This window comes from Pelodiscus sinensis, chromosome 3, assembly GCF_049634645.1.
Source record: "Pelodiscus sinensis isolate JC-2024 chromosome 3, ASM4963464v1, whole genome shotgun sequence".
NCBI classification, from domain to species: Eukaryota; Metazoa; Chordata; order Testudines; family Trionychidae; genus Pelodiscus; species Pelodiscus sinensis.
In genome coordinates this window covers 195,883,160-195,897,375 of record NC_134713.1, presented here as the reverse complement: position 1 = coordinate 195,897,375, position 14,216 = coordinate 195,883,160, and the positions used below count along the sequence as shown (strand labels likewise).

Here is a 14,216-nt window from a genome sequence, read left to right as displayed (position 1 = left end):
AGTTTATCAAAGCTTTCAGTACTGTATTTACATGAGTGTCACAAGCTAACTGACTACATCATTTTAAAAGCAAAGTGTTAGTGAAAAATCTTAATAGAAAGGGATGTTCCTAATTTAATGCTATGCCCTAAACGGAAAACAATGAATTATGCTTTTCTCTGCGTTGCCCTATGGTGTATTCCACAATAGTATGAAGACAACGGATTTGAAATTTCAATGAACATGAGCCACACCTCTACATCAGACTAGAATAAGTTTCCCCTGAAAAACCATCAAAGACGCAAAACAACATGAGATTACTGAAGACAGCAGGCCCTCTTATGAATCCTCCTCACACTAGCTGCAAATTATTATACAATACACGGTGCACAGTATTTGCTTCATATCAAACACAAATCTCTCACAGAAGGCAAATAATGAAATCTGAATGACCTCTGTTGATTTCATAAGCAATGAAGACCCTTTCTCGAGCATGTATAAAGCCTTCTACCTTCCAGAACTCTTAAGCCAAACCCTTCCAAAGGACAGCAATGCAATGGGACTGGAAAGCCATAAAACAGTGGTTGAAGTTTCATATGGATAACAGCATGCAACCTGCTTTGCACTCTAAATGGAAACAGTACTTCACGCCAAAGCCAAGTATTTAGAGATGTCAGGTTTGTCTGGGTTTTTGTTGGGGAGCGGAGTTTTGTTTGGGAGTGGAGTTTTGTTTCAGTTCAGACACAGTTAAAGGGATTATCCTTCAGCGGCAAACAACTCAGACTGAAAGCTATACTCACTCATCTGGCAGAACTGCGTTTTCAGTCAGTGTAAGTTTTCCTTGGATTCCATGGCACAATTCAGGGGGGATGTCCATTGGCTACAGAAAAAATAATTTTTCAGATAAAGTAGACAGCCAGACCGCTCCCTCGCACACATGCAATAACTTTAGAACAAATGTAACCTACCTCTGTGGTACTGGATTTGTACAGTTCTAAAACAAAGTCACAAAGCGAATGATGTTTCCCGACAAACAGAATATCACCACCAAGACTATTTCTTCTGTCTAGAATAGAAACAGGGGAAAGCGGTGTGATAATTCAGCACAAAGGAGATTTAAAATTGCCAAATATAACAAAACAGCACCATTTTGCTAACAGGCGTCCGTAGCAGTTCATTAATTCTCTACTGAAAGTTTCATTTCGGTTAACGAGAGACTGTAATGCACACTCCATTGATACATGTCCAAATTCTTCTTGATGGCTTGCACTTTTGAGGGCAATATGGGTTGTAGGCAGCTGTCCAAGGAGCTTTAAATTGCTGCTGGAGCCTTGGGCGGAGCTAGCCCCAACCCGCCCCTTCCAGGGGCACAAAGCCACTTCCCCTACCCTTTCTTGCCCAGAGGCCCGGCAAGTCTGCCAGCTTGACTGCCATAAAGACATGGGTATGCTAAAAAGCCAACCTACCTGGCACCTCACCTAGAAAAACACATCTACATCGAGCTCAGAAGCTCGGTATGAAATTTCCTGTTCCCTGATTGGACACAAACTGCCCAATGGACAGAGGACATGTGCATCCGCATTCAGCTTTACCAGTCTCACCACCAAAAATAACTGAGTGCTTTCTTTTGATTTAAATGTGCTCTTCCAGCAATCACTCATTCAGATAGGGCATACTAGCTGAATCATTTCATACAATAACTTGAACATTAGACTTTGTGTTAAAATTCTGCTACAGAGCTGCTTCATTTAAATAAGTGCAAGGAAAGGCTGAGAATTCTGTTTTTATAGCAAAGTTCACTTCACTTACAGCCACCGAATTATTTGTGCAGCAAAGGTTACAGTTTGACATCAGGAAATCAACAGCCGCCACCTATTATTATACCCTGTTCATTTGTGTTTTAATACTGCATGGAAGATAAATACACTAATAATGAAAACCTCAGTGAACACAGTCATCATAATGAAATACCATAATTCTTACTTTCATCAGGAGTGAGGTCAGGGTAAACCTCTTCCAGAGCAGCTCTCAGCCGGCGCTCATCAACGAATGGCAACAGAGCAACACCTAATGAAAACAAGCTATTCGTTAGAGATGCAAAACTTTCACTCTCATGGAGCTAAGTCACCCACGCTACCCTACTTACTCTAGCAGCAAAAGATGAAATGGGTTTTCCCCACTCTCTTTCAGTGGAAAAGTTCAAAGCAATAACTCAAAAGGATTCAGTGAACACTGACAAAAATTAATTCTAGTTTGTTTCAGAATTTTCCAAATATTTCAGGAAAAGAGTTACAAAATCAAAACAAAACACACCCTACTGGAAAAACAGCTTTGATAAATACGGCAGTTTCCCACAGTTTCTTAGTGCACTGAGTTTGTATTGTTGCAGGCTAAGGACTGCGTGTAATCCCATGCAAAAGCCCCTCCCAGAATGAAGAACAGCAAGTGAGTTGGTATGATTAGGCAAATTCACTCAGGTTATACACTCAAATATGAACCACCCTACTAGTGAGGCTTGCAGATACCAAATTAAAATGGCTTCTCCAAGGGACGGACGAACAAACAAAACAAAAAGGATTTTAGATCAACAGTCTGAGTTTAAAATAGGGGTCTCAAACTCCTGGCCTGTGGACCATCCCTGGCTGGAGCAGTCGTGCAATCCAGCACAGGAGTCCCCATGGGCTAGAGGAGGGGGATATCTGTTCCAGTTGCCCAAGCCCCGCCCCTTCCCACTATCACCCCGCCCTCTCTCCCCTATTGCACCTGGCACCTGAGGGATCTGACTTTGGCAAGGCTTTGCACAGGGCAGCAGCTGCGGTCGGACCTCCCCGGAGAGGCGGCGCACACTCAGCAAGCGCATTAGCTCTGATTCCTTCTGACTCCTCCCACTGCTGAGAGCGTGTGGGGAGGGGAGGTGTCTATCCCGATCACGGGTGCTACCACCCTGCACCAGGCCCTTCCGGTAATCCATAAGGCCAGGTCCCTTAGGGGACAGGTACAATGGGGGGAGAGGGCAGGGCAATGGTGGGAAGGGGCAGGGTTTGGGAGACAGGAACAGATAGCACCCTATGTTTATGCTGAATCACTTTCTACATGTTAGCACTTTGTGTTATGTAACAGAGCGACTAGCTTGATTTTCAGATTTTATGCTGTGTTTGCAATGTTGGCATTTCATTTTAGTTGCATACAGAAGCCAGACAAATATACATATGGAATCCCAATGTTAATCACTTCTGATGAACACCATACTCCACAAAAGACAGAAAATGAAAGTCTATACGCTTAATACAAGAATCTTAACTTTCTAAAGTAGTTATTTCCTTTAAAAAAAACTTTCATCTTGAAGCATTTACTTTGCTAAAGTGATGGTCAAACTCTGAATCATCGTAACATACGACATTACACAGTCAATGGTACCCATTATCCTATAGGCTTCCTTCACCTAGAGGAGCTCAAAGGTAACCCATTCACTCTGCTCCAAAGCAGGGCAGTCTACTTCCCTGAACGGACCGGAACCAGGGGGAGGGTGCATGTACATAAAGAGTAATAACTAGAAGAACAAATTGCAAGAGACTAATTTGAGAGGATTTATGCACCTATCGTTGCTGGCTGAACAAAGAGCAGCTTGTTTTGCACCACAGAGTAGAAACGAATGAGCCAAGCAGGAGCAAACTCCAAGCAGCTTGACTCATACCTTGAAAGTGAGTTCCCAGCCAGAATAGGATTTGAAGCACAATATGGGTGATCTGAAAGCCAGGCACCCTGCCTTCCCATGCTAACTGAAGTGTCCAAGAACAGCGCCTCGTATAGCAGTCTAGCTGTGAGGCTAGGGTAATACAGCCTTGAAGAGATAAAACTATGAAAATAAGGAGAACTCCATTGAGGTATGAAACCAGAAGAAACGAAGCAAACTTTTGCCCAGACATAGCAGAAGAGGCTTTAAAAAAAAAATCAACAATAATAAATCCAGGAACAAAAAGCAGATCGGTATCAATTCTACCGTATCCAAACAGAGCTAGCCACTGGGAGCCGGGAGCAAAAGGAGGCCACATAGTCTAGATTCAGTGAAAGTCTCATTAGCAACATTAAAGACCATTCATATTACCACCATGATAGGCATTCCAAGAGAAAACGCAGTCCCCAGTTTTGATCAGGATCCTATTTTGCTAACCACTGTATGTAATGGCTCAGCTATGGTTATTTCCTATACTAACTTATTTTGCATTACATTGAATCAAGTTGAGAACAGCCTCTTCTATGGTCTAGAATTGTTTTCCAAAAAACAAGGTGTCAAGAAATTTTCTTTGAAACTTTGTCTCAATGCAACATGTGACCAGTTTATGTGTAAGAAGTTGAAGTTACTTTATAGCCATAGTTGCCTTTGATCTCCACCAACACTGTACACAAGATTTTCCCAAACAGGAGGCTGCTATAGCCTCACAGTATTTTGGTATTCTTATGACGTGGTAATGATAAAAATACCAATTCTACTGCATGGTTCTACACAAATATTTCTACCTCATTAGATTCTAAAGACTTACAATTTTGAAACAAAGAGTAGTACTGTAGCACCTGAGAGACTAACAAATATATATAACGAAAGCTCATGATACTATATATATTTTTGTTAAGTGTCTGAAGGGCTACTTGTTTTTGAAGTTACAGACTAACACAGCTACCTCTCAAACAACAATTTAGAGAAACTTCAGATTTCTACAGACTTTGATTCCCCTGCATCTATAACCTGATGCATTCCTGAATTACATCTTTAGTTGACTTTATCATTTTAATACATTATTCTCATAGGCTTCATACAATCACATTATGTTCATCTAATCAAACAAAAAACTACTCAAATCTCATAACAAAAAACACATCCAGAAAGACAGAAACAGGCCACAAAATCAATAAAAGCAGATTTTTGCCAAGCTAAACCCCCACTGAAATGCAACCACTTGAGGTGAAACAATTGTAACTCATTATGGCAAGACAAATTTAAAATATTCCAATTAATCTATGAGGATAAAAGCAATCCAGAACAGCACACAAGGAGGATGAATATTTACTTTTAAGACTGTAGATACCTCTTAAAGAGGAATATTCATAACCATAAGTTAAAAATACAGGTTCCTATATACTTTTTTGATGCTCTAAGTCCCCAGTCTTAAAAATTCTCTCCAACATGAAAACATCAGATCCTAATCTAGAACAAGCAATTTATAATACAATTTGTCTTTTTTTTTTTTTTTTTTTTAAGTTACAAAGCAAGGATTACAGAACACTGGAAACTCTGGCAAATTACATGAAACATCTTCAATTGTTTTAGGCTGTCAACTTAATACTGAGCCAAAAGCTTCAAGTAAAGAAGTAAACAGAGCCATAGAACATGGAAGGAGAGACATTGGGAGAAAAAGGTTCCTTCTTGATACTGTTGCAAGTAGCCTATTAAAAAAAATCAGTTAACCAGGATTCCCTATAATTTATCAACATCATGTCACAGATTTTGATTGACTCTTACCAGCACATGTGAGCTTGCATTCTTCTAGCTAGGGATGTTTTACAGTATGTCAGTCAAACCACATATTAAGGTTAAAGTTATTTTCCAAAACAGAATCAAAATTACGAAAAAGTTCAACAAACCTATCTAGCACCTCCCCTCCAAACTAGAAGAAGTGATTTATGAACCTAGTGATTTCAAACATATTTACACCTCTCTGCTTAGATCAGAGTTCTCAAAAAATCAAGTCCTCTCAACTGCAACAGCACTACCAACCCTATATGATGAATTAACAAAATCACGAATAATTTCCAAAAGCTGAGTCTTTCAGCATGAGTAAATTTAAACAGGATTTTGAACTTGCTAATCATGTTTGACAGTCCCTTCAATTGTCGGGGTCTAGAATAGCGATGTACGCGACTAGTTGACTACCCAACAAGCATATGCTTATTGGGTAGTCAAGTAGTGACTCAACTAGCTGCTCCGCCTCCCCCGCCCCCACTTCCTGACTATCAGCTGGAGGGAGGCAACTTAAAAGCTGATTCCCTCCCAGTACCGTGGGGGCGGGCAGAGAGAGGGGAAATGGTGCAAGCAGGGACTGAAGCAGTTCCCATTCACACCAGTCCGACTGCTGTGCCTCTCTGCCCCCGGGGCTCTTGCTACATTTCAAAGGGAGAGGTGGTGTGGGAAACACAAGCAATTTAAAACAGCTGGCGATTCTCTGTAGGACGGGTGCTGGGGTGAGGAGAGGGGGGAAGACTTCACGTGCTCCCTCTACCCCCAGACCAATTGGGGTCTGTGGGTGGGGGAGCAAGAGAAGTATCCTGGCCCCCACCCCTTCTGGGGCAGCCCGGGGCCACTTCAGAAATTTGTCAAGTGGCCCCCTTTTAAAAATTATTGCCCACTCCTGATCTACAATCACTGCCTTGATCTTCTTTCCAGAGGCTCTCAAATCTTGACCACAATTCCTATTCACTCCTGTTGCCTAATTTCACTGGAGACCAACCCAGGGTTACACTTATACTGATTTAGTCAACGCTGTTATTGGATCAACTGAAAAAGGAATGGAACTCCTTCGTGCGCGCACGTGCACATGTGCGCGCACACACACACACACGCACACACACACACACACACACACACACACACACACACACACACTCATACGCTCTACACTCACGCACGCGCCAAGTTGCAGAGAGAGAGCAGAAGAAGCCAAGCATGGTGGGTCCGGTATGTCTGCCTGCAGTCACCAATCGGGGCCATCAAGCTGATCGCACAGCCCGTAGCCTGCATGCTCTCTTCTCTTTATTGAGCCGGGCAGCCCGTCACGTTCACCGAGTTCCTTCTCCGTGTCCGTCACCGAGGGGCCTGCCCAGACCTCATTCTCCTCATGCATATTAATTCCTCCTCCTTATCTTCACTGCACCTCCATTACTTGCCTTTCTTAAATGCAAGTGAAGATTACATCAGACTCCACCTCACTCCTGGCTCCTCTCGGTAGTCTCACAGCTCCTTCTCCACAAAGGTGCAGACATTCCCCCATTCTCACCATTTACACACCCCCATGCACTCCCTTGTCACAGGATAGAAAACTACACTTGATCTCAGCCAAAAGGCCGAGAAGCTTAAAGACAGAGCTTAAAGACTGTACAAGCAATAGCTGGAAGTTACAAAGCATGCAAGAAGTTGCAGAACTTGAAACGTTACCTGAAACTTACATGGCTTACAATAGAAACTGATAACTTAGAACAATGGAGAGTTCCATGGCTTACAATAGCAAAAAGCCACCTAATTTGCAATGGCTGAAACTGACATGACTTATAATACAGAAAGTTACATGTTTTTCACTCACATTATACTAGATTGGACAGAGATTTCACACGACATTTTGCTTGTAATTCACTAAAAATCAGTCATATCTTCTTTCTGGACAAATCTGAGACCCTGTAAATCATCCTCCTTGATTTAACAGTTGCCTACAACATTTCCCTTCTTGAAATCTTGTCTTGCTTTGGCTTTCATGACTGTCCTCTCCTTGTTTTCCTCTCACCTCTCTGATGACACTTTTCTCATGCTGTCCTGCCCCACTCATTAATGATCTCAGTCACTACGGACATCACCATCATCTCCTCAAATCTCTCAAACCTGTAACCTAGGCACCATCTTTGAATAAATCCAATCCAGCTCCGAGACCCACCATAGTCAAGCGGCATCTAGAATATGGCGGATACCTAAGTCACTCTGAATTTTCACCACAAAAGTCATTCTAATCCCTGCTGCAAATCTGAGGACATCTGTCCATTTCACAGCAATCAGGTCTCACCTCCTCCGAGACCTTCCATGACCACATTAGCTTGGAGGGGCTACAGATAGGAAAGTAGTGAGCCTGTGAGAAATGCATAACCCTGCTGGAGGCAAAAAGCGGAGATCTACACTCAAATCTGGGGGCACACACTCCAGACCAGGGGGAAAAGGTCTCTGCTCACCCATCTACATCATGGAGACCAGCTTTTCTTCATCGCTATTATCTGGATTTCAACAATACACAAAGACATCTTTTCGAGTCATACTAGGCATCACCATTTCTTTCAGAACAAAATCATTAGCCACATCCAGAATTAGCGGATCAACTAAACCGACTTATGTTATATGAAAGAGATTAACAAGGGAAGAAAAGAATGTTTTGTTATTTCTATTTGTGGACACTTGGGAGGATACTACAATGATGAAGGGCACATAAATGCTTAGATGTATCACGGAAGGGCAATGCTGTATTTAAACTTCACAGGCAAAACACCTAATTTAAACATTGAGAGAACAATACAACTGATACTTTGAAGACAGAACATTAAGTACTATACATTATTTCTTCGGTCTTAGTTTGGATGTACCTGAAATGTTTCTCTTTTCCCTACAGCATTGTTCACAGTGAACTAATGAACAACTGATTGAACAGAATACTATCCATTAATCAAATGCAAAGGAGACAAAATACATAATTATGCAGTAAGGCTGATAAAGAATAGAAAAATGATTAATCTATTTTAGGCCAAATTAACTGGTTCAGAATGACTGCTAAAATTACTATTAATCATTGTTAATCCTAGGTCAGTTACTGAATCATAATTTACTCTTCGTATGATTTTTTTTAAAAGCTGCTGTAAACTGCTCTTTCCTTCCTTAAATAATTCATGCAAATATGACAACAAATCTCGATCATTATATAATTAAAACCCTTTCCTATTCTGTTCACTGTTTTTTTAGACACCTCCCCCCCAAATGAATATTAGGGTTTCAAATTCAAATAGAGAAAGAACTGAAATTTCACCTTGCCAAGCAAATTTCTTCCCATTCAGATCAATAGCAAAATCTTCAGGGTAGAAGTCAATTATACTGGATTCCTGCATTTGAGAAAAATCAAAAGGCCATTAAAAAACAATTCGGAATTGGATTCCCACGTCTGCAGAGAGCCGAATGAACTTTCTCTGCTCTTTTTCCTGCTTAACGCAAAGCCGTTGAATATAGCTAATGAAAAGGAATATGGTGTATTATAAAACACCATCCAAGCTAAAAGGGTGCAAGGGGACCCAACCAAGAGTCAAGGTTTGACAAGACAAGCAGGATAGACCATTGTGGGAGTTCAGGAGATTGGAGCAAGGCCTCTGCTCCTGAAATAATTTGCAGGGTTCTTGGAGCCAGAGGAGATTTTGGTTTTGCTTGCTAAGTCACTTCATATATTCAAGCATTCGAAACACAAAAAGATTCACATATCACAAAGCTCCAAGATCAGACAAGTAAAATTGCTGCTTTCCCTGGCAGTATTATTTCTTTTGAGACAAACCAACTGCAGAAAGAGAGGATTCTTACTGGATCAGTCATGAGCTTCCGCCACGTCAGTGGCAGAAAGTTACCGCTAGCCGCTGGAAATACTCCCATGAGTTGTTCAAGTGGTCGGAACTGCCAAAACAAAAAAAGGAAAAAACGTGAGTCACTTCCAATAACCTTGTAAGAGACAAAATAATAAATAAACTTCTCTTACCGGCTTTGTATCCTTCTCAAAGTCTGAGGGCAGGTCTGCAATACCTTCAAAGTCAGAGGCAAATGGAGCATAATGGAAAGGATAGAACCACTTCCAGGAAGCACAACCCTAGTTTTGTAAGACAAGAGACTAATAAATGAAACAGCTCAGAAGAGCTAAAAAGGCACATATACTATTAGTGGCTATCTACAGATGACTAAACTTAGCCCAGTGTTATGGCCATGTGTCATAGGTAAGGCTACAATTCGGTCAAGGGTATTTTTAGTAAAAGTCAGGGACAGGCAATACAAATTCACAGACTCTCACAACCAGCGTTCCCTATAAGCTGGGTGCTTGTGCGGCCACTCAAAAGAGATTCAAATGCCGCCCAGGTGACTTGCAGAATGCCCACAACTAGGGTTTTTTGTTTCTACTGGTGGTGCATGTGCACCGGTTCACATAAATAAAATTATTCTGCATGTGGATGGAAAAGATTAGAGGGAACATTACTCACCACCCATCCCTGACGTTTACTAAAAATACAGGGGTGAGGAAGACAGACAAACAGGACACTGCCGGAGGCTTGTAGTTGCTCCAGACCTGCCGCTGCTGCTCCAGCAGTTTGGGGACTGCTATTCCTGCTCGTGGCAGCATGGCTTACTAGCAGCAGCTGCCCCAGCCTTTCTGCTGCTCTTGTGGCATAAGCTGCTTGCTGCTCTCCAGCCCCAGGGCAGCTGGCCCATCCCCTGTTGCTGTTTCAACCCTGGGGCAGCTGTTCCTTCCCCAGATGTGACGGAGATCCTGGAAAAATCACTGACTCCGTGACAGAATTGTATCCTGAGCCACAGAACTAGGAAAGTTACCTCTCAGGCTCACTGAATTGCTAGTTCGTTAGGAATTGGACTGCTCCACCAGAGTTCAGCTCAAGGCTGAACAAATGCATCCTGAGAAACCAGCGGGAGGCAGGGATGTTAAAAAGCATGTTTTGGTAAATGTGTAATTGCTACATTTTTCAGCAGTTTCACGATTACACAGCGGGAGAGGCGGCTCCACAAGAGCTGATGGGCTAGGGGAGCTGACTGGATCAGAGACAGCAGCGCAGGGGAGCAGGCAGCTAGCCGGAGGCTGGTGCTTAAAAGCTGGCTCCCTGAGAGCACCGGCTCCTGTGTGCCCCCTCCTCCCCCGGCTGCCTCTATATCAGAGGCAGCAGGGGGAGGGGAGGAGCAGGAGCTAGTGCCCTGAGGAGCTGGCTCAGAAGCTGGCTCTCCACAAGCACCAGATTCCCCTGTCCCCTCCCACCCAAATGCTCTGCCTCCTGAGGGGAGCTGGCTTTTAGGCCGGCTTTCCACACATGCTGGCTCCGTGTTGCCCACCCTTGCTGCCTCCTATCAGAGGCAGCAGCATATGGGGAGGGGGGCAGGGAGGAGGCTTCCATAAAGCAGCCTCTGTCTGCGGGGATAGTCCAGGCTCCCCGCAGACAGGGCCTGCTGCCACCCTGTGCTGCTGCCTGTGTATCAGAGGCAACAGCACGGGGTGGCAGGTGGGAGCCCATCTGCGCGGGGAGCTGGTTTTTAAACTGCCTCTCCTTGCGGACCAGATCCCACCTGCCTGTCCCTGCTGATGTCTCTGATACAGACGCAGCAGCGCGAGGTGGCTGGGGGCTCCCTGAGAGTGCGGCCGGGAGCGCACTGGCTGCCCCTCCCCCCCACTATCAAACAGGCATGTAACCGCTAAAATGCAGTGAGGTCACACGGCTGTTCAATCACACGCCATCGAACGTGCCCATGCAAGAGCAGAAACACCAGGAAGAGAAGAAGGGAGGAGGGAAGCAAGAATGCGCAGAGGCAACTATCTTGAACAGGGATGGTCAACCTGTGGCTCTTGAGCCGCATGCGGCTCTTGGCTCACGGAAATGCGGTTCTCAGGGTTACAGCTCGTTCGGAGCCGCATGCCCGCTTTGTGCACGTGCCCTAGCGCCTGGAGGGAGAAGTGCGTGGCAGCTCTGGTGAGACCCAGGCATTGGGGTAGAATGGGCGGGGCCTGGCTTAGGGGGAGGGCATTGGGTTAGAGTGGGCAGGGGGAGCTGGGGGGTGCCTGGTTTTGGGGGAGAGGGAGGGCATTGGGTTAGAGTGGGCAGGGGCCTGGCTCTGGGGGAGGGGGAGGGCATTGGGTTAGAATGGGAGGGACCTGGCTCTGGGGGAGGGCATTGGGTTGAGGGGGGCTGGGGGTGCCTGGCTTTGGGGGATGGGGAGGGCATTGGGTTAGAGTGGGGGGGCTTGGTTTTGGGGGAGGGATGTGTGGCTCTTTGCACTACTCTCCACAGCTCTTTTGGCTCTTAGTGTCTAACTGGTTGGCCACCCCTGATCTTGAAGAACTAGTTACAAGAACCCTCTGCTCTGTGTGTGGCGGACAGTGACATATCCGATACTGTCCGCAGTGGGCACAGGTGTGTCGCAGGCCCAGAGCAGCCCTGGTCTGCAGCTCCAGCCAAGCCACAGTGGGGAGTGGGGGGGGAAAAATCAGTCGAGTGGTCCCCCTTCATTGGTTAACCAGTTAACCAATTAAACCCGAGTTTACATCGCTAGTGAAGACCAGCCTAATTTCATTTCATACAGCCCCCACCCTCCCCAGAACCCACCCTCTAGATCCTGTCTGCCCAACCCCTAGCTCCCCACTCCAAGTCCAGCTGCAGGGCACTGCCACACCCGACACTCACAGCCCTGGTAGCCAGAGGAAAAAAAGAGAAACAGCCCCGTCCTGGGCTTGTATGGAGAACCCTGCACAAGACCGTCTCTCCTCAGGATACACTGGGAACCACAGCTCCCCGAACTCTCCAGTCCTGCCTCTGCCTCTACTGGGTCTTGCATTTGCCAAATGGACTGCTGGGCCTAATGGTCCCTAGTGGCAGAGAGCATCTTTGCAGTACCAATTCTACAGGGAGAGGGGGATGAAATTCGGCCCTGTGCAGAACTCCCCCATGAAAACTGCTACCAAAGCATTCACTTTCAGCCCCTACCTCCTTAGGTACAGCAAGCTTAGGTTTATCCCCCTTAGCTAGGTGCAAAGACTTCAGTCCCTCTTTAAATCTTCGCTCAAGACTATCATTCCAGTTTGGGCATTCTACCCCTATAAATCTCTTCACTCCATTGATCATCCATACTGCCCTTTGCCTGGGCTGCACCATCACAGCAGCACTGACCGCTGCAGCAACAGCCTGCCAGTCATTCACACCTCATTTGCATGTTCGTTTATCTTTACAAAACAAAAAACAAACCTAAAAGAAGAGAAAGAGAAACGGACATTCACACAGTTCTAAGAACACAGGCTGCTCTTCCAGACAGAGGCGGCTGGTTAGGAGCAGGAGGGTGGAGATCTGCACAATTCAAGGCAGTCCTGACAAAAGCGTCCTGGACTCAGATGAAAGAATCCCCTCCTGTCAAGAAGGCCCACGCAGTTCTTTAGCACATCAGCCCCACACCGCTACGTACGGGCGTACATAGGTGCTTTGGCCTCAGCAGCGGCAATTCTGGCCCGCACTACGCCACAAAGGGAGGGTCACAGACGCTGTGGGTGTTGACCGACTCGCGCCTGTATTTACACCTGCGGCAGGAAAGCCACGGAACAATGGCAACAGCTGATGGGGTGCCACGTAGCAGAGATGCTGCTATTATGCAGAGCTACTTTCAGTCACACCACTGCAGGTACCTACGGGGAATAGGGATGTGAATGGTTAACTGGTTAATTGGTAAGCGTCACCCGAGGCTTATCACTTCCAGTTAACCAGTTGGGACTGGAACAGCTCCCTGTCTGTTGTGGGTAGGGGGCTGCTCTAGCCCCAGGGGTCCCATAGTAGGCAGGGCTGTCCCGGCCCCCCACCATAGGCAGGGGCTGCTCCCTTGTCCACGGTGGGGGGAAGGGAGGGAGGCCTCCCCTTTACATCAGTAAACCAATTAAACATAATGTTTAACCTGTTAACCAATTAGATGCGATTTTACATCCCTAATGGGGAACCTCACTCATGGTGGTGAGTTGGCGCAAACAACGAGTAGAAGCATGGGGACAGGACAGAGCTCTTCACTTTTCACAACCCCCCCCCCCCCCCCAAAAGACAGCAGTACAACCAAGAGGTTACAACGTTATCTGCTTGTCAGTCCCTTCTTGAGTTTGGCAAGGGGTCCATGTGGAGCCGTTTCCATACAGAGACATCCCCTGAATCCACCTGAGAGATCTCAATGAAAAAAAGAAAACTTTTGTGGAAGTATCCTGCTTGCCAAGATTTCTAGGGATGGCAACCTAATTTCTTCTTCCACGGTAGACCACTTTCCCATGCCACTCAGGCTACGTCTACACTGCTGTGCTATTTCGGGAGACCGGAGGTCTCCCGAAATAGCTATTCCATGTCTTTGGAGTGTGTCCGTTTTTTCGAAACATAACAGGCTCGCTATTCCAACATCCCTGTAAACCTTATTCCACGAGGAGTAAAGGACATTTCAGGACAGCCATTTAGTTAGAAATAAGTGCTACGTAGATGTAAGCTCTCTCAAAATCCAGAAGCTGGGGAAGCAAGATGAATCGAACCAGGCAGAACTACCATGCCTATAAGGGATACTGGACATGAAAATGGACTGGACCTTGAAGCACAGATTGCAAGTAGACAGGAATGCGTCTCTTTAGTCGTGATCAGATTATTTTCTTTGTTTTGTTGTTTGGTTAAACTTC

At 45.4% G+C, this 14,216-nt stretch overlaps 1 protein-coding gene across 1 annotated transcript in view; it reads right to left on the bottom strand.

Moving 5' to 3' along the window:
* XRN2 (5'-3' exoribonuclease 2) overlaps positions 1-14,216 on the bottom strand; it is a 96,414-nt gene that overhangs the window by 37,439 nt on the left and 44,759 nt on the right. The window contains exons 18-23 of the mRNA XM_075925794.1: positions 9,519-9,626; positions 9,347-9,436; positions 8,808-8,880; positions 1,963-2,046; positions 948-1,045; positions 780-859 (exon numbers count right to left, since the gene is read on the bottom strand). Of these exons, the coding sequence (XP_075781909.1) occupies positions 780-859; positions 948-1,045; positions 1,963-2,046; positions 8,808-8,880; positions 9,347-9,436; positions 9,519-9,626 (533 nt within the window). The remainder of the gene's footprint in view (positions 1-779; positions 860-947; positions 1,046-1,962; positions 2,047-8,807; positions 8,881-9,346; positions 9,437-9,518; positions 9,627-14,216) is intronic.